Genomic DNA, 19111 nt, shown 5'->3' with positions numbered 1-19111 from the left:
GTAGTGTCAGTTTAGTATCGGAAACCGACGTTAATTAGTATCATTATTGAATCCGACTCTAATCAATTAAGATGAATAGTACAAAAGGATGGATGGTGATATATATATATATATATATATATATATATATATATATATATATATATATATATATATATATATGGTTTAATTATTTATTTAACTTTTATAATTTTTAAATTTATTTTTTTTAGTCTATATATATAATTAATAAGGGAATTTTTTAATTCATTAAATTTACATTTTAATTCTTAAAAGATCTTTGTTAAAAAAATTTAACTTTAACGTCAATGATTTTTGGAATTAAAATATAAATTTTAGAGATTAAAAAATTCACTTATTTAAAAAATATAAAATATATATATATATATATATATATATATATATATATATATATATATATATATATATATTTCAGTAAAATCAACCCATCGAATACACAATCCAATCAGACCCAAAGAAGATTTTACAATTGCTTTTGGAATAAGGTGGTGTTATGGAAAAGATAATGCTTTTGGAAAGTGATCCTTGATTGATCGTGTTCTTTCGTATAACAATCAACGGCAAAGTGACTTTAATTAAGTGGGATTACCATCATGCATGAAAACAACTTTTGTGTGAGCGGTAATGAAGTGGAGAGAGCATATAAAATTATTTTTCCGAGTTCACGATGACTTTGGACAAAATGATTAAAGTGACTTTAATTAGGAGTTGCATCAACTTTAACTAACAACAAGGATCGTTTCTTTCATTTAGAGGATATGTTGGTCTTGCACAGAGGAAAAGATGATGCTTGCTTTGGCAATTAATTTGATTGACGTACTTCACTTAAATATTCATCAACCATATGGGGGCATAAGAGTGTAACAAATTAAAATGAGTTTCTATTCTTTCTTCATTTCGATTACAAAGATTAAAATCTGACATTTTGTTGGCATTTTGATTTTTACATGTAGCTTTTGAACCACAAATTATATCTTAAACACATTGAAAAACATTAAGGCTTAAATGTAATGTTTCTCTATTTTGTTCAATCCACAATTTTTTATCCTTTCATTTAAAATTGAGATTTTTGATTCTTATTTTAAAAAATTTCATGATCTCAATTCTCATATTTTAGAAAATTCATAATTTTTTTGTCAAATTCTTAATTTTGTCTATATTTTATTTATTTATTGGTCCAATTAAACCATAAATCTAACATATTGATTTAAGATACCGTCAAGAAATGATATAATTAATTACAAGGTAAGAAATAAAAAAAATATAGGAAAAACTAAATATTAAATTAAAATTGTAGCTTTTTTAAAATATAAAAACTAAAATTATAGATTTTTTTTAAATATGAGAATTAAATGTTTGTATTTTGAAATAAAAGATCAAAATTATGAAATTTTTTAAAATAAAATAATCAGATGTCTTACTTTTAAAATAAAATAAAAATGAAAATGTGAATTTAATAAAATAGAAAGAACAAAATTATATTTAAACTAAAGATTAAATCTTTTACTTCTAAGTTATTAATTTCATTCTAACAATGTCTCTTGCATTTAAGTACCAACAAAATTACATTTAAACCCATGATTAAATCTTTTACTTCTAAGTTATTTATAGAATTATTAAATAACAAGTATGCTTTAATTATGTTGAATTGAACAAATTAAGATTAGATAGTGAAAATGATCAAAGTATGGCTATTGAACAAATTAAGACTAGAACATATACATATGTCATTCTATGAGAGATGGTCAAATCCACTATTAACTTAATTTTATTGTGTTATTATTTCTTGACTTGACAGCCATGTAACGGATAGGGTCAAATATCTCTAGTACAGTTATACTCCATCAATTAATATAAAAATGTAAAAAATCTAATTAGTTTTATTAAAAAAATTTAAATATAAGACTCACAAAATTTTAATATTTATATTTTAAAAATTCATTTTTATTAGATCAAACTAATTCTTTGAAAAATCACATTAAGATACATTAATTGTTGAATATATATATATATATATATATATATATATAAGAGATAGACTCTATAAAATTAATTTGATAGAAGATACAGTTAATGTGGTGTGGAAGAGTGAGAAAGATTAATTTGTCATGGCATGGGTTCGAACATGACATCAAATGAATGAATGAAAAGCATGGGTTTCTAATTAGATTATACGATACATGGTTAATTCTTTAATAGAGTAAGTTTGTTATATATAAATAAATATATTCACACCTTTCTTAATTTGTTTAAATTGAACAACTTATGCTCAATTTATGTTTTTCGTTTCACTCTCTGTATTTTGTCTTAGTAATAAAATTAGATTGTACAATACATGGGTATTTTATTAATAGAGTATTGTGTTATATATACATAATACATTGACACCTTTCTTAATTTGTTTAAATTGAATAACTCTTATGCTCAATTTATGTTTATCGTTTCACTCACTCTCTCAACTTTGTCTTAGTAATAAAATTTTACAATATCAGTACATAACATTAAATTCTTTACTTTTTATTTATTACTATAGGTTTATAATTTTTTAACAAATTTAACTTACGATACATTGTATTAAAAATGTTATTTTCTTTATTAATTTATTTAGTTTAATTTTTGCTAAATTACTAATTTAGTCCCTCAATTAATTTATTTTATTTAATTTAATCATCTATTATTCTGTTAAATTAGTCCTTTTAAAACACCTTTGATCAAAACGCTTTGGTTATGGTGGTTCGTTAGCAAGTGGTGGCTATTAACGGCAGAGGTACAATTTCCTTTTTCTACAACTTCGATCTAGTGTATATAGATTTGGAATCCATATAAAACATATGTATTGACAATCCGTAATTTATATATACGAATTTGCAACTTCGATCTAGTGTATATGGATTAGCAATCCGTATGTTTGTTATGGATTGACAATCCGTATATATGTTACGTACAGATTGACAATCTGTAAGGTTCATATTATTAATTCGTAACAAACATACGGATTATCAATTCATAAGAAGTTTTTTTTAAAATTTATTTTTATTTTTTTTATATAATTAGTTTTATTATTTATAATATATTTAAATATGTATAGTTTAATAATTTGTACATTTTAGTTTTTATACTTTGAAAGTGGTATTTATTTTTAAATAATTTACACATATTTTATGAATTACACTTATATTTTCTATTACTTTGGTTGTTAACTGTAATTCATAAAATTATCTACACAATTCACTTTTAAAATAAAAACTAAAATAAAATATAAGTGTAAATTATTTAAAAATAAATATTACTTTCAAACTATAAAAACTAAAAGGTACAAATTATTGAACTATACATATTTAAACATATTATAAATAATAAAACTAATTATATTTATATAAAACAAATTAAAAAGAAATTGACAATCCGTATAAAACTTACGAATTGATAATCCTTATGTTTATTACGAATTGACAATCCATAAGAACCATACAAATTGGAAATCCGTAATAAACATACAGATTGTTAATCCATAAGTTGTATACGAATTACAGATTGTCAATCTGTATCTTTTATATGGATTGTTAATCCGTATACACTTGATCAAAGTTGCAAAAAAAGAAAATCGTACATCCGCCATTAACACCCACACCAACAACCACCACTTGCCAACGAACCGTCGTAACCAAAGCATCTCGACCAAACGGACACAACAACGAACCACCAGCTCTCACGAGAATGAAGACAAACAAAAATAAATGTTGCGTGAAGAAGGAAAACATAGAAGAAGAAGTTAACAGCCAGGGATACTTTTGAAATTTTACTGGGTGCACAAGAAACTTACATGTTGCACAAAGCAATTCCCCTAAGAGCATCATACATGATAGTCAGCTTACAAGCACAGTTTTAAAACCTCAATCGATTGGATCACGGGTGTTGCTAGGTGCACCCAGCATTATTGCTAGTGCACCCAGCAAATTAAGTGAAGTGGCAAAAATGCCCTTCACTTAAATTTTAAAATCCCTCTCCCTCTCATTCTCCTCGCGCAGTCCGTACGTACTTTTGCTGCAACGCGCTTCTTCGTCTTCCTCCTTGTCCTGGTGTTTCTTGTTGTGCTGCCGCCGTAGTCACCGTAGTCAGTCTTCGTTAGGTTTGTCGATGCCATCCACACCACCGCCGTGGTATTCCATCGTCGAGGTAAGTTTCGCTTCTTGTCTTGCGCTTTCGTATCCGTTTGGCTACATACGGATTACATAATCCGTATGCACTATACGGATTAAGTAATCCGTATAACACTGTGCGGCAATTTGGGTATGTTCAGACGATTCCTCCACACTGTGCGGGTTCAAGATTGTGCTTCGAAGATATTGACGACAGATGGATGCATTTCTCTGACTACCTTGCACCGATGGGCCAGATTTGTGTTGTGCCTGAACAATGTGCACCGGACTACATGGATTGATTCTACATGATTTCGCATCCATTCATGAGACCGCCACAGTTCAATGATCCACCCAGACATTCATCTGTCATGCAAGATGAGACATATGTGGAACCATATATGCCTGAGTACCCGGCGGCGGTAGCAACTATGGAGGAAGCACCTGTAGATGCACCTTCTGATGTGGAGCAGCCTAAACATGCAGTGGTAACATATATATTCATGTTATTTTTAATTTCATTTAATTTAATTATGCAATATGGTAATACCTTATCCATTGTTGTCAATGTCATAGGAGGTTTGCCAAGCAATTGCAGAAAGGGTGGAGCGGTTGCTCAACCTAAGGATAGTGACTGAAGGCACATAAGCACATGATGTCATGCAAGACTGCCTAAGGATCGCTAGGGGTGTCACTATAGAGCGTAATGTTTATGTCAAGTCGTGACGAAGGCGGCGCATGGATCACGCTTGAAGACATTTACAATTTTTTAGGAAAATTTTAGAACTATCTTTATCATTTTATTGTATTTGACAACATTTTCGTTTTAACAATTTTATTTGAATTTTTTTAATGTTACTATTGAGAAACATAAATTATTTAACCCTAAAACGTAATACTAAACCTTGGTTTTGACATCACAGTTAACTCTAACAACGCATGTAAGACTAAACCCTAAGTTAAGGAGTATCCCTAAATAGTTAACTTTAATGTAAGGTATAATACATAATTACGTGAATTTCCAATGAACAATTATATATTAATGTAGTACATTACAATGCCATCGGTATCTAAATGTTCTCTATTCGCTTAAATCAACATAGTCTCTTTTGAACATCATCAAATTTTTGTATTGTTGCATTCTACTAATATATGAAGTTGGTCACTACTTTGCCTGAGGATCTAGAGGCAGTAGGGAACAATGATCTCTTAAATAAACCTGTTGCACATGCACACAAAAATTCAAGTTATGATAACACAATTGATTTCATTAATTAAAAAAAATGTGAACACGATGAATGTACCTGAACAAAATGATTGCCAAATACGTGACTAATTCATATTACGCGATGCACAGAAAAATCTATTGGTGGTTGACTTCTAAGCGAAAAAAATGGCATGCTTTGTTGTAGAGATAACGATACAAGGACAACATTATACCTTGATGCAATGACATATTTCATGTCGGTTATATCCATCCTCTTATCCATAGTAACCTGCATGAACCAGCTATACGGATTACATTTACGTAAACTAAATTTAATAAAAAAACATAAATTACATACCATGGATAATCCATCAACAAGTAGGGACCTCTTTAATTCCTCAAATCTGTCTATGCCACCAAAGAGGTTGATGTACTCATCAAACCATTTGGCAAGTTCTTTAAGAAAATGGTTGCGCAGCAATGACTATTAATCTTCACCCATACCTAATAATGCAGCAGCTGCATGATATCCACAAATACCATCAGCTTTCACATCAACAATGTTTTCAATGGAATCGTGAATGAACGGATGAAATTGATCCAATATCGGCATAGTTCTTCTTGGAATGGCCTGTCCATAAGATAATGCACTACATTTGACTGAAGAATTACTATTTTGCATAGAATGTAAAGCATCAACATACTCCTAGTAAGACGAATCACGCTTTGTTGATATTTGGTGTTTGGTCATCGGTTTCTTTTGTGCACCTTTGGTGTTGACCTTTTCTGGAGGAGGACACATAGAGTTTACATCAGGGTAGGCAATTTCCCAGAGTTTAATCTTCAGAGTTACTTTGCCACAAACATCAAGCTCCTCAAATCGCTTAGATATGGTTTTCATCTCTTCGATTATGGTCACTTGGGGCTCAAATAACCCTTGGTCTGAAAAACTTAGCCTCCGAAAAAACATAAGGATTGTCTCAAGTGGGATGGTACCAAGAACATATTTGGATAGCTCACATACACATGGAAGACCATGAGTAGTTCTCATCACACATCCACAACGAGAAGGATTTTTGCCAGCATAGTATACACGCTTATACTCAACAACAATCTAATTTAAAGCATACATTGATACCATGCCAAGTAGCCTCTTGTATAAGGTAACCTTAAAAACATGTTCAACCACATGTGTACTTGTCTCAAAGGATGCCTTAATTTCAGTGTGTTGCAGCGTGATCATGTTGTTCATGGCATCCCAAACACTACATAGGTCTCCAAGACTATTCTGTAATAGTCTTTTTAAGCCCAATGAGCAAATTCAATCTTATATTTCAAATACACAAATAAACAATAAACAAATACAATAATTAAAATCCATGAATTCATCAACCCTAATAAAAAAAAACATGAGCATTTTCATACTTGTTTGTTGTTGTGTTTCCTAACTGCATCACCTTATTCGTCCAGGCTTTAACAAATTTTTTCTTATGGAGAATTATCCATGTTTCGTTAACATAGTCAACAAACATTGGCCATGGTGAACAAGCAATTTCAAACTTCTTAAGGCAATCATCGAACTGATGCTCGGAACGACAATCAACCAAACTCCCCCAGGCATCCATGACATACTCCCATGCATTTTTTTGACCAATTAGGGATTTACATTTTGCCCTAACATTCTTGTCGATGTGGAACCTACACAACAAGTTAGTACACTCAGGGAATACAGTTTTCACTGCATTTATCAATGTTAGGTCTCTCTCAGTCACAGTAACTTCAGGGAAGGCATCACGTCTTAGAAAAGGACCTCAAAATCGTTCTAGAGCCTAGACCACATTATTTAGACGTTCTCCCTCCAAATATGCAAAACCAACAGAGAATGTCATCACCGTTGGTGTCACACCAACAAAGTCAAGTAACAAAAGTCTATACCTGTTTGTTTTGTAAGTACTATCTATCAAAAACACTAAATTACATGTATTGCATAACTTCACTGCATCAGGATGACACCAGAAGATATCACGTACAATATCTTCATCCTTTAATCTATGCTAATGAATATATTACTTTTGTTCAAGAAGCTTCATTAGATGTTGCATTTCAGTATCACTGTCTCTTATGGAAGAATGGTATGCACTTCTTGCATTGTACATTTGTTTAATTGTTGTACAACTATTGGCATTGTGCTCCTTCAACGTTAGCAAAATGTTTTTTGGTTTCACCATTGACTTTGTCATATCAATAATAATTGTCTTCTCATCCTTAGTCAATCGATCAACGTATGGATGTCCAACTAAAGACTTGACCAATTCATAATTATGACTCCCACACATTAACTTCATCATCCAACCTTGGCCTCCAACCACTGATTTCTCACGAAATTTAAAGGGACACCCATATTTCCTACTGTCAATATCTCTTCTAACAAAACCTTTATTCCTACACCTATACTGACCACTCCTTTCACAACCAATTAACACAAATGAAGTTCTTCCTCTCATACCAGTGTTTATGCCTGACCTCATAATCACCGCAACAAATCCAATTTCATAAGCGACTAATTGAACCCACTGCAAAACATCATCTCAGTTAGCAAACACCTACAATGCAAGCCACACAAGTTTAGTCTTCAAAGGGACATTCATTTTATTAATTTAATAACAATAAATCACATTATTACCTGAGAAGTATTAAAGGCATCAGAACAATCAACATGTTCTTCTTCATTCACACCACCTTCGTCTTCATTTTCATCATTTAAATCAACTTCTTCAGATATTATAATGTCATACATCCATTGATCTCCGTTCATCTTAACAAGACATTCAAAATTTTCAACATCACAAACAAACAACCCCTAACCGCACCATACATATACTATCACATAAAACCTTACGTAATTTTTTATTGCATACCATTTTATAAACATTAAAATTGATAACCCTATATATTAAAAACCAATAAAATCAACTCTTTATACTTACAATTCATAACCATATAATACATAAAAAATTATAACCGCAACATATGTAGTCAAATAAATTATTTTATTCAACTTAATTCTAATTCATCAAATTATTACCACACAAAACAATCAATTTTAGACCACAAAAAGTCAAATAAATTATCCATAAATTACAACTATAAATTATCTTACAAATCATACCATTTTCAAAATATAAAAAAAAAGTAATTACAAATTAATTATCAATCTAGACTTCTTTAAAAACATTTAAACCAATAATACGAATTATATTTCAAATAAACATATAAAAATATAATTTTTCTTCACACATTAAATTAATATTTTTAACAATCATAATGACATATTTATAATTTAAAAAAATTAAAATTTTAATGTTTCTTTTTTTAAAAAAAAAGATAATTAAAAATCCGTATAATTCATACAGATTACATGATCCGTATGATTTATACGGATTAGATAATTTGTATAAATCATACGAATTACTTAATTCATATGGTTTATAAGGATTAGATAATCTGTATAAATCATATGAATTATGTAATCTATAAGTTTTAATATAACTTACAGATTATATAATCCGTATAAAACATACAAATTATGTAATCCATAAATTATATTAAAACTTACGAATTACTTAATCTGTATGTTACGCAAACACAAAAATTTTCGGCGTATCTCTGACAATCTCCATTAACAACCGAACCAATCACTGCAACAATCACCACCGACGAACATTTGTAACACTTTCACCTCGATTGAAGCGGCACCTCTCCCAACAATGAAAAACCAATAGGAAAGAGAGAAAGCAAAGAAAGTGTAACTGAAAAAACCTTAAAAATGAACTTAAAAAGGAAGTAAAAAGCACAGGGGTATTTTTAAAATTAAATAAAATTTCTAGGTGCACAAATGATAATGTTGGTGTACCTAACAACACTCTTGGATCACCTATCGAATTAGATACGCATTCATTCAGTCCAGAGAAACCCAGTATAACCTGACCAATTTTCTAGTTAAATCGTCGACTCGATGGATTGTGACTCGTCCCGGTCCATCACTTAACATGATGGTTTTTGTGCTTCCCGAGAAGTTGAACATATTGCTTTGTGTAGCCCAAGATAGAGTCGAAACTGACTAGGGTATTGCTAGGTGCACCCAGCATTATTGCTGATGCACCCAGCACTTAAGGTGAAATGACGAAAATATCCTTGATCTGTAAGTCATTTAAGTTGATCCGTAAGACTTTTATGGATCAAGTTAATCCGTATTGTTCTGTAAAAGACTTACGGATCAAGTTGATCCGTATCAATGTGAAAAAATGAAAAAAAGGTGCAGGGACAGTTTTGGTATTTTAAAAAAATGTTGGGTGTACCAACAATAATGCTGGATGCACCTAGCAACACCCAACTGGCTACTGGCTGCGCAAGGCTCAATGTGTCAGAAATTGCTTTTGGGCACTATGCATTGTTGCTTCATTGTAAATAAACATAAAAGAAAAAAAAAATTATCCCTGCAGCAGGATTGATTATGTGCTTTGAAGGTCAAGGTTGAACTTACCACTAAGTTTTTGCAATTTATTGATAGTGTCTAAAATAGTATATATATATATATATATAATAAATAAAAGATTAAATTATATCGATATAATTTTGATAATTATTATATTATCCTTATAATTTAATATAAAATATAATTTTTATTAATTCAATTTTTATTTTTAATAATTTTTATAACTTTGATGTGTATTATAAATTTATGTTACTTATGATTGGGTCATATACGTCAATTAATAACTTCCTAATTTAATTATTGACCTAATAACCTAATACGTATTACCTCGATCGAACCGGTCACCGATAGGTTTTTACAAATATGCTTAGCATCATAGATACTCAATCTAGCTAGATACATCTTACATATGACTAAAAGACTACTATAAGAATTTATAATTTAAATCCCTTATATATATTACTTTTGGGCTACATCACCACTGTGGGATCGTCAGGAGCGGCAGCACTGGGTCTACGATTAAAAAGGGCCTGATTTTTCTATATATATATATAAAATTTTGTAAAAAAATTTCCTGTATTATTTTATATTTTCTTATAAATAATTTGAAAATATTATTTTATTTTATGTCACTTTTTTTTATTCAAATTAAAATGTGACGTGATTAAAAATGTCATTCTTTTAGTTAGTTTTCCAAGTCATAAATTCATAAGAAATGAATTTTCAGCTCTATGATATATTGAAGAAACACAAACAAAAATTAAAATTATAAAGGAAATAAAATTAAAATTGGTATATTAATAAAGAATAAAATATATATAAATTTTAATATAAAATAATATCTTGTCAATGATAGATGATGATAAAGTTAGAGAATTTTATTTATAGGATCAAATATAAAAAAAATTAAATCATAAATATAATTAATATTTAAAAAATATATAAATAAATTAAAAATATTAAAAGTTAGATGAGTTTCATACGAGTTTATTCAAATTTAATAAAATTTGACGGAGTAATATAATATTAAATCAAATGTTTTTTTACCTATGTACGATATGTCCTTCTATCATTCCTACTTTATATATTGATGTATATGTGTATGTAATTTTTTTAGATATATAAATTGAATATTAAATCATAGCATAAAAGTGAATTAAATTAAAAAAATGTGATATTTTTTAAATTTGTTAAAACTATATTATTTATTTAGTGAAATAAAATATATATGATTTTATAAATTTACGTGTTTATTTGTAAATACTTAATTATAAAAAAGATTTTATTTAATATTTTGTCATGGACCTATAAAATTTCAGGATCGGCCCTGCCACATTGGGCATATGAGGTTGTAATTAAAAAGTAAGGAGTTTGTTGTTGGATAACAAAGTATGCTTCATTTTCTTGCTCCAATAGTGACAATTGTCGCCATTGAAAGGAGGAGAAATAAGAATGGCACATGGTGGTTCTCACTTGGGTGAAGGTAATATAGATGCTAGCTAGTAAGAAAATGAGATGGGTCAAGATTACAATATTCAGCACCATGGACATGGAATTTTGGAGAATGTCCTTCCATGGTAAAGAAGGAAAAAAGGGAAAAAGTTAGAATGATTAATTTGATACCATATTACAATTGTGGCAAAAAAAACTTGGATTTTCATTCATTGAATCAGGAAAAAATACAAGGCTTTTATATACAAAGTAATGACAAAGGTGATCCATTCCCACCATAAGCGTTTATCGTAATAGAAAGGGTTAACGTTGTTAATTAAGTAACTAACTATATTCAATATGATATAAGTATATAATTACTTGAGCAACTTCTATTACCTATGCGTTTGGATTTAAGTTGGAAATGTGGTGCGTGCAGTTTCTATCTAAATCCAATGGATAAAATTAAGTTGAAAGTAAAAGCAAAGAAGATGATACTTATGCAAACGTACATTTGCCTCAAACGTGTGCTTGTTATCTTCTATCCAAACACACACTACATCCCTGTATCTAGTAACTTCTAATTCATTGCATAACGTTTTTGTGCAGATGTTGCAATTTGGCTAGTAAGAATGGAGAAAAAACTTGCAATGGAAAAGGATGAGAAAGGATTAACATGTCTTCAACTACTTTCCAAAATGCCTCAGGTTTTACGAAGCCACGCTCGCATGGGACCAATGAAGAGCCTCATATATACATGCATGTACTTTCTCCATATCTACCATTAACCTTCATAATAGATGATACCATAATATAGTCACTGTGTTTAAATAAACTCTTCCATAAGTAATTCTAAAAGAAGAAAGTAAGAAAAAAAATGAAATCAACTTCTTCATAAGTTAAATTCAACTTATGTGTAAGTTAAAAATTATTTTTTAAAGAAGATAATATATATAGAAAAATTCATTTTATTTTTTCTTATTACACTACTAAAAAAAAGGTCTTCTATATCGGTTCTAACGACCTTTCTACATCGGTTATGACGCGTGGTGGTAACCCGAGGTCATTGAATCACAACATCGGTTTTATGACCATCTTTGAAGGGCGGCTTTTCTACATCGGTTGTCTAGCTACAACCGATGTAGAATGGGTAGGTTTCTACAGCGATTCTAAGGCGAGAACTGATGTTGAATGGGTAGGTTTCTACATCGGTTGACTGATAACCGATGTAGAAAATGAAAGGTTATTACATCGGTTATAGTTCAACCGATGTAGAATGACTAGATATGGTAACGTGGCTACATCGGTTATCAATCAACCGATGTAGAAAATGAAAGGTTTCTACATCGTTTATCGTCTAACCAATGTAGTATGAGCAGATTTTCTACATCGTTTATCGCTAAACCGATGTAGAATGGGCACGAATGGAAAAGTTTCTACATCGGTCTTCAATCAACCTATGTAGAATTTGAAGAGTTTTTACATCGTTTATCGCCTAACCGATGTAGAATGAGGATATTTTCTACATCGTTTATAGTTGAACCGATGTAAAATATGGATTTTTTTTTTACTTTTTGGAAATTTATATATGTAATACAGTACAAATAGACAGTACTGAATATCTAAAATGAAATTTATGAACTGCAAACATATTCATCTTGCAAATGGCATTGTAGCAAGTTTATTGGTTTATCCAAGTCCCAATAAGGTAAGCAAACCAAAATCAGGAACATTGTGAATTTCTGTGAAGGAATTTAACTTCATGCGAGAGTAATGTTGAATCTCTATAACCATGTGAGAGTAGGGACATTTATAAGATTGCTTTCTAAAACATCCCACAATTCCTTTAATACAGTTTGGAGAACCTAAAATAGTTCATGACCATAAATAAGTCTTAAATCCACCAAATGATGTCCTCTACCTTGATTGCAAGTCCTAATTACTTAAATTACACTCTCCCCCAGTGAATCTCCCATAAATATAATCAATAATGGTCAATAAATCAAGACTACAATAACATTTTCCAATACGCAATGCGAAGGATCACAACCTCAGAACACAAGTCATCTACAGAAGCAACTGAGAATGTAGGCACCAAATCAGCTCCATTTATAATAGAAGTAATAAAACTATCACCTGACTCTGCCAACTCCTATGTCATACAAGCAGCTGCAAGAGTAACAAGATGTCAGGTTCAGAAGACTTGGTTGTGTGAACCAGTATTAGTCCCAAAGTGCTCTAGGATTACTACCCTTTCACTTTGAAAACAAAAATGCAGGATCATATTGACACAAAGAATACAATAACGAAGACTGACCTGGAGCAAATGTAATGCACGTGGTTACGGGCAGTTCCTTTCTCTCTCTCAACACATAAGTTAGAATTGCGGCAGTTCCTCCACCCAAAGAGTGCCCTACAATCTAAGTAAAAGACTTTTAAAAAGTAGTCCAGAAAAGTAAAGAAACTGCAACTAACTATTTATTTAAACCTTATGATTCAATATAGAATGACAAAAGCCAGAAAAGAGAAATTAAGTAGCCAAACAGAATATTTACAAACTGAATGATTTCCAGATCTAGTAGAACTTTTGTTGTCAAATTCAAGATTAACGAAAATAAGGAAGAAAACCATGATGACTACAATCTACTAGCTATGCATGCTTGATCACAATATTTTTAAAAAAATGATATTATGGTCTAATAGGGAAGTGTTTAAAAGGATTATTTAGTCAAAGGGCAGGGGATATTATAAAAGAAACATTTTTACCTTAACTTTATAGTCAGGGTAGTGGCCAAGTGCTTCAAGGAGACAAGGAGTTGCGAGCTTTGCAATCCATCGAGCAGCAGCAACCATTCCACAATGTGCATAACCTAAAACCAAATCACTGACACCCCCCAGATTAACAACAATGTGATGAAATGGTACCACATTTCCAGTAACAGTTGTTAAAGTATCCTTGATATTATGCGTGCCACGAATCAATAACAAAAGGCATCCCATCTTGTGATAAGCTATTATTGTAAAAGTTGGTTTCAAAATCTGCATGACAAATGAACAGACAAGTTTAAACATACATTGTCTTTACCAAATGAATACAACTTACTGAAATGGTAGCAAGTATTACTTATTCATCTGATTCAATTGAGCCAGCTCACACCCCTCCAAAAAAAGAAAGAAAGAAAACTCAGAAAAATGTTCTAAAAGTGAAGCAAAGAGAAAACACCTATTATCAATTTTTGATCCCATATTTTATCAGCCTAAAACAGCATCCTCTGTTGCTTTCAGCCTTCCATCCCTCCTCGAAAGGAATGTATGTTAATGACTATAAATGACTTAGTCAACACAATACAAATATTGAATTATTATCAACTTTTCATGAAATTTAAACAAGACTTACTCCTGCTTTTGCTTCTCGAAGGAGAACGTTTTCTTCAGTGTAGCCAGTTTCTTCTAAAAACAAGGGAAAGGGCTTCTTTGAAAAGTGCCAACACAATGTCAACAAGTTTAAGAGATACTTAAGTTCAGCAGTAATTTCAGATCCTTTCAGCTGTACACTGTCCTTACCACAAAATTCACTGCCCACATGATAGTTTCCCTGCAAAGTAAAATTTACAAACTCAGTCAAACTTAAATAAATAAAATAAAAAGGAAGCATCAAAACCACAAACTACATTTTTCATGTTAACTACAGATAATGTTCTGTGAGTATCAATAGTCTAGTCTTTTAGGGTTCATTTGGATTATACAGTAAAAAATTTACTTTAGAATTTTGAATTTGCCTAGATATTGTACAGTAGAACTACTTTTTTTAATTATAATTGTTGGGATACATTTGCAAAACTACAGGGTCCAACTTGGCAATTTATTTTCGAGTATTGCTGACCTTGTTTGAAAAACCAGTAGGTCTTAGTTCTTACTCAAAATCAATTTTCTTGGCTGCAAAAGCTACTGCTTGGTTACTTCCATAGAATCCATTCCTAATACGAATCAATTCTAAACATCTTAACCAAACAACAAATACTGTAAACATTTATTTTGGACTGGCCGGATTGATTTTATATGGCACAAAATCTAAACAAATATGGAATTAATGTCCAACCATAAGCATTGAAAAAGAAGATACATGATTACTATACTCAAACTGCAGCTTAATATGAACAAATTAAACTGGCACAAAACTAATATTACAGACAAACTTCTCATCTACTTATGTAGAGCTGAGATGAAGAAATTCAGTAGTCCAGGATATCATGAAACTGATCTACCTTAAAAAATCTTAATATATGATTTAAACCAAGATCAAATATAAGGTAGCACAGGTCATGTGAACAATCTTGTGAGGATTCATTTTGTAGAAAATAGTCTGATTTCTAAGCTACCTTAGCCATATTACTCTCCTAGAAAGTATAAACAGAAATCATATCATGTAAATCATAAAATCCAAGAATAATCTAATATGTCAACTTCAAAGTGATAATGATTAACAGGTAACAACAGAAGTTCAAATATTGCATGTCATGATCCCAAACCACTGTTGTTATGTTGAGAAGGCATAAAAAGCAAAACAAAAACAACACCCATGAAAAGAAAAGAAAAAAGAGCCTATCACATGTAAGGAACATTTCAGATATAATATAAATTATAACTGCTCTCCAAATGTGGGATTATTTCTTTGATGACCATAATTTTTTTTATTGAGATGGAAAGCATTAAATTGGTCTTCCAACCATTTAATCATCAACAATTTTATTTACACATGAAAAAGTTCACCTAACTCACATAACTTCAGTGACCATTGTCCATTTTTCTCTCTCTTTATTTCTCTCTCTTTCATTCATCAATGTCAGTCATGAGCAATCCTTTAGGTGAATTATGTGAGTTGCACATTGAGTGCAGGTTGCAACTATCATTTCAGATCAATTATAGTTCTACCTAAAAATAGGCACCTGCTTTCATACTAATGCTGATTCTGGGCCTGTTTGGGTAAGCTTCTTTAGAAGCACTTCTAAGAGAAAAAACAAGAAGAAAATAATTAAATGAGTTTCTCCATAAGTTAAAATGAGTTCTCCATTAACTAATTTGTAGAACCTCTCTCATATAGCTTCTCTAAAAGATGAGAGTACATCTACAAATAAGCTAATGATTAGCTAATTTTAGCTTATGGAAAAGTTTATTTCATTTTTTCCTTTTTCTCCTATAAGTGCTTCTAGAGAAGCTTACCCAAAAAGACCCTCTATATTCTACTTACTACTTAAATGTCCCCAAAGTTACAGATAGATAAACAAAACGACACAGCTTTCCTGCATTTTCAGTTGCTTCAAATCAGGGCACCGACAAAGAACCAAAATCTACTCATTGTCATTACCTGCCGCTTTAGAAGAAAGTTGATACCAAACGCCAAATCCCTAATTGGCCACTTCCCAAGTGTCTCCGAATAAGTGAACCTGAGAGTTTCTGACAATGTAGAAATTGTCTCCAACCATGTTGCAGGGGCTTGGATTAACCGATGAGAAACACAGCCAATACCTAATGGCGTATCAGCTGGCGAATCACTCCCATTTTCTTCACCATCTTCATCAATTACATCGTGAGTCTGCAATTTCCGATTCAATGTGTAGTACAAAAGGGCAACTGCACCTGCTGCAGTAGCCATCTTCGTCTCCTGCACTTTATCAGCAGGAAAATCATCAAACACAACAACTTGCCCATCATAGAAGATAGTCAACTGAGCAGCTTTAGCCTCCTTCTCCATAGACCTAAAAAAGAGGATCACATCTTAATCATTTTTATAAAACTGTAAGCAGCCATGACTCTTTCTTTTTGGTGACTTAAAAAGTTTATATTAAGGAAGATACGCCCCGGTCTAATCAAGAATTTACATATTGTTTGTCATTCATTAATTTTCTTTCACAAAAAGAATTACAATTAACCAAACAAACACACCTTGGGTTAATAAAAGTTGGAATCTCCAAGTGGCGAGGATAAACAGACTGCATGGTTGTTGCAGAGTGACATGATGTGTCAGGGGGACCTGTGAGAAGTAGAATCTGTCAGGATAATATCATATCTCATAGAGAACACCGAGTCCATATGTTACTACAGTTCCTGCTATGTAGCATTCCCCTACCCAGAAATATTCTTAGCACTGAAAATATCTCAAAACTCTAATCTTATCTTTCTTTATTTTTGCAAATTGCAAAGAGAAAAATCTAAAATGCCTAACAATTCAAGGAGAAAATTATGGACAGTTAGTTTAGAACTCATATCCAAAAGGAAAATATTTTCAGTTGACTTTTTCTTTTTTTGTATCTTTTTCTCATTTTCCATAGTGGTTGAGTTTTTTTTTCTCTCTCTCCGATATGGAAAATTTGGAAACTATGCATTAGACCCGTCTTTACATATGTATGTTGAGCAATTGAATACATTGAACACGTCAGACAAAGCTTCAAACCTAAGAGAAGAAAGATTTAATCGAAAGCTCGGATTTCACAAATTGCTTCCTTCTGAATTCTAATAGAATAAATTGCGATTAATTTCAGAACAATTTATTTAGTTTAGGGTTGATAGGGAAATAAAATGAAATTCGTATATAGTACCATTGGTGCATGCCAATGCAATCCCGAGGGTAAGGTCTCCAAAGCTGCCCTTCTCTTTGAGGTATTGCCTCAGATATGAAATAGAGTCCACTGTGGTTTCCTTGAAAGTTTTTTCTCTTCTATTGTTTTGGAACGATAGGTCATCTATTTGTACACATCCAGTTCAGGAGTTTGTCCATTGCATACCTTTTCAAATAAAATTATTCATTCACCAAGATATGAAATGACAATCCAAAACAAGCTTGCACTTACTGGAGTTAGAGTTAGGGATGGTCTTGGGGCACCACAGTGTCCCTGGTTGCAAACAGTTCTAAAAGAAAAGATTAAGTTCCCACAATTAGGACAGGTCCAATCTCCATCTTTACGCGAAGCTGATTCCAATAAAAAAATAACAATCTAAGTGTTATAAAAATTTTAACATTCATATGCCAGGAGCATTGAATTAACGTAAATAGGTAAACTTTCACTAGGTCCATGCATGAGGTCATCTCCTACAGAAAATAAGGGTCATCAAAAGGGACAGTATTAATGCTTTTCAGATAAGCTAAAAAGAAGGTCTTTCTTACTCTCCGCTCCATGGCAGCAACAATTCAATTAGTACATGGATTTCATGGTTAAAACCAAAAGAAAATCAAGCAAAGTAGTTTACAATTGTAATTGTCATCGCACTCTTTAATCATTGTCAAATCAAATTTCCTATCAAATTACAAGCCCTTTAAGTGCAAATATTTTCCCCCTTATCAAATATTTTGGAAGAGAATGTTTTCTTTCCCCTTTTCTCGACCTCTCTCATCAAGAAAACTTCTCTTGGCAAACAAAATTCACTTTCAAATATAAAACAGCTTCTCCCAATCAATAAAGCAGGCCCTCTCAGGTTTTCCCCTTGACTACAAAACCAGGTTCAACTTCTAAATGAATGACATCATAAGCAACACACCTTTTTCTGAGACACTACTCTGTGGTCCTATTTGTATAAACTTTTCAGCAAGTTTCATAGAAGAAGAATATAACCTCTCAGTGAGTACTAAGTACTTAAAATAAAAAGATAAATTGAATTAAACTTTTATCTAAGTTTAAATCAACTTAAACACTACCACTGAGTATGAAAGCACAAATTCTCTCCTTTGATTACACCACATTGTGTGCCTAACCAAAAACAAATTTCACCTCATAAATTTGAATTCACACAATCCACAATACAAAAGCATAGTGCTAATTCCTC

At 31.3% G+C, this 19111-nt stretch overlaps 1 protein-coding gene across 2 annotated transcripts; it reads right to left on the bottom strand.

Annotated features, from left to right (window-relative positions):
- Positions 1–12917: 12917 nt before the first annotated feature.
- On the bottom strand, positions 12918–18575 carry LOC114390323. 2 transcript variants are annotated; one of them, XR_003661877.1, is made up of 7 exons: positions 17890–18575; positions 17237–17324; positions 16659–17049; positions 14691–14888; positions 14060–14332; positions 13611–13706; positions 12918–13462 (listed from the first exon to the last, which is right to left on the bottom strand). XR_003661877.1 is itself a non-coding variant. In XM_028351024.1 (7 exons), exons 2-7 carry the CDS (start codon positions 17287–17289, stop codon positions 13446–13448), a joined length of 1035 nt encoding a protein of 344 aa, XP_028206825.1. In that variant the 5' UTR covers positions 17290–17324; positions 17890–18284; the 3' UTR covers positions 12918–13445. The 2 variants fall into 2 exon arrangements, 1 of the variants encoding a protein (XP_028206825.1); XM_028351024.1 differs by having other exon boundaries at positions 13611–13713; positions 17890–18284.
- Positions 18576–19111: the final 536 nt, after the last annotated feature.

Source organism: Glycine soja, chromosome 16 (genome assembly GCF_004193775.1).
Source record: "Glycine soja cultivar W05 chromosome 16, ASM419377v2, whole genome shotgun sequence".
In the NCBI taxonomy this organism is placed as follows: domain Eukaryota; kingdom Viridiplantae; phylum Streptophyta; class Magnoliopsida; order Fabales; family Fabaceae; genus Glycine; species Glycine soja.
The sequence above is the reverse complement of the archived record's forward strand: the minus strand, read 5'-3'. Positions and strand labels throughout refer to the sequence as shown.